The 1870-nt window shown below is 43.5% G+C and overlaps 1 protein-coding gene across 1 annotated transcript; it reads left to right on the forward strand.

Annotated features, from left to right (window-relative positions):
• The first annotated feature begins 504 nt into the window (after positions 1-504).
• Positions 505-891, forward strand: LOC132181828 (uncharacterized). The gene has a single exon (XM_059595058.1). The coding sequence runs from the start codon at positions 505-507 to the stop codon at positions 889-891; it is 387 nt and encodes a 128-aa protein (XP_059451041.1).
• The last annotated feature ends 979 nt before the right edge of the window (positions 892-1870 follow it).

The raw sequence follows: 1870 nt of genomic DNA on the forward strand, positions 1-1870 counted from the left end.
ATATAGTTCGATTACATAGAGTACCGTCGGCCATCATATCAGATAGAGACTCTCGTTTTACCTCAAGGGTTTGGTAAAGTCTACAAAAAGAGATGGGCACGGAGTTGAAGTTCAATTTTTCACCCATAGACAGATGCTTAGTCGGAGTGGACTAACCAAATCTTGGAAGATATGTTGCAAGCGTGCGTGTTGGATTTCAAAGGTAATTGGGTCCAATATCTACCTCTGATTGAGTTCGCCTACAACAATAGCTATCAGGTGACAATTGGAATGCCACCTTATGAGGCACTTTATGGACGTAAGTGTCAGTCACCCTTGTATTGGGACAACATCAGCGAAAGGTTGACATTGGGGCCGGAATTGATCCAAGACACTCGAGACAAGGTGCTCATCATTAGAGATAGGATGAGTGCAGCTTAGAGTCGGCAAAAGAGTTATGCTGATAATCGGAGGCGACCATTGGAATTTGAAGTAAGGGATGGTGTATTCCTCAAAGTATCACCCATGAGGGGAGTGATGAGATTTGGGAAGAAGGGGAAGCTCAGCCTTCGATTTATTGGACTAGTCAAGATCACCCAGAGAGCGGGAAGATTGGCATACCAAATTGCCTTATCCCTAGACTTGGTTGGTACACATGACGTTTTTCACATCTCAATGCTGAGGAAGTATATCGCTAACCCTGACCTGGTGGTGGAGTATGAATCGTTAGGGATCCAAGAGGGATTAACCTATGTCAAGGAGCCAGTAAAAATCGTGGATAGAAAGGAGCAAGTGTTACATACCAAGACGATACCTATCGTGAAGGTGTTATGGTGTAACCATGGTGTCGAGGAAGCATCATGGGAGGTAGAGCATGACATACAAAGCTGCTATCCGCATTTGTTTGAGTGATTGTGTATGACTCTTTTCTTCAAGATTATACTTGGATAGTATAATTTCTGTTTTGGAAAATGGAATAGTCGACTAAGAAAGAGTTGCTTTTCTCTACGGGATTATGGCCCCTATACTAGTCGACCCGAATTGTATGTGGAAGTACTCTTTCTATGAGCTGATTGATTTGGGAGTCGTGATTGATGACGATTTGTATAGCGTTGGTGACATCAAGTATGATGCATTAGACGACTTACGAGCCGATTTTCCACAGCTGTTTGAGGACGAAGAAGTGCCGGGAGGTGAATGGGAAGAGATAGCTCAGGAACCTACTGAGCACGATATCATCGATGCTATGTACGAACGGTAACATTCTACCCCTTATTAAGTGCTATTCTTTTGGTATTTTAACTAGAAATTTCAAGTACGAAATTTTTATAAGGTGGGGAGAATGTAGTGACCAAAATAGTTAACTAAGTTTAGGTAGCTTAATTAGAGGATTAATTTGGACTTTGGGTAAGTAAGGACAGCTAGAAGGGCACTTTGGGTATTTTTGAACTTTCGGACTGGACGTACGTTAGGGTTACTAGACACACGCCCCTATCATTAGTGGAGGCCGTACGCAGGGGGACCACTGTACATACGCTCTCAATAGTACATTGGGGACCACACGGACGTGCGCCTGGGGACCACCCGGATGTACGCTGCTTTTTGAAAAACCTCTGGGTAATACCTAGACGTACGCTATAGCCTTTGGACCACTGTGTAAACAGTACCGGACATACGGGCATACTATTCATTGCCTAACTCGCCCCTAGGCTGCTAAAAACCCTTGTGAGTGTGTTCTGTGAGATTTGTGAGCTTTTGTGCTATCAGAGAGGAGGTTCTTGAAGTTTCGCTTCAAGGAGGCAACGCTCTTTAACCTAGCTCGTTACTTAGTTGTTACGATGTTCTAATGCTAACTTAGTTGTTAGTTTTTAGTTTCTAGCTAGATTGTGCT

This window comes from Corylus avellana, chromosome ca5 (assembly GCF_901000735.1).
Source record: "Corylus avellana chromosome ca5, CavTom2PMs-1.0".
Classification (NCBI taxonomy): Eukaryota; Viridiplantae; Streptophyta; class Magnoliopsida; order Fagales; family Betulaceae; genus Corylus; species Corylus avellana.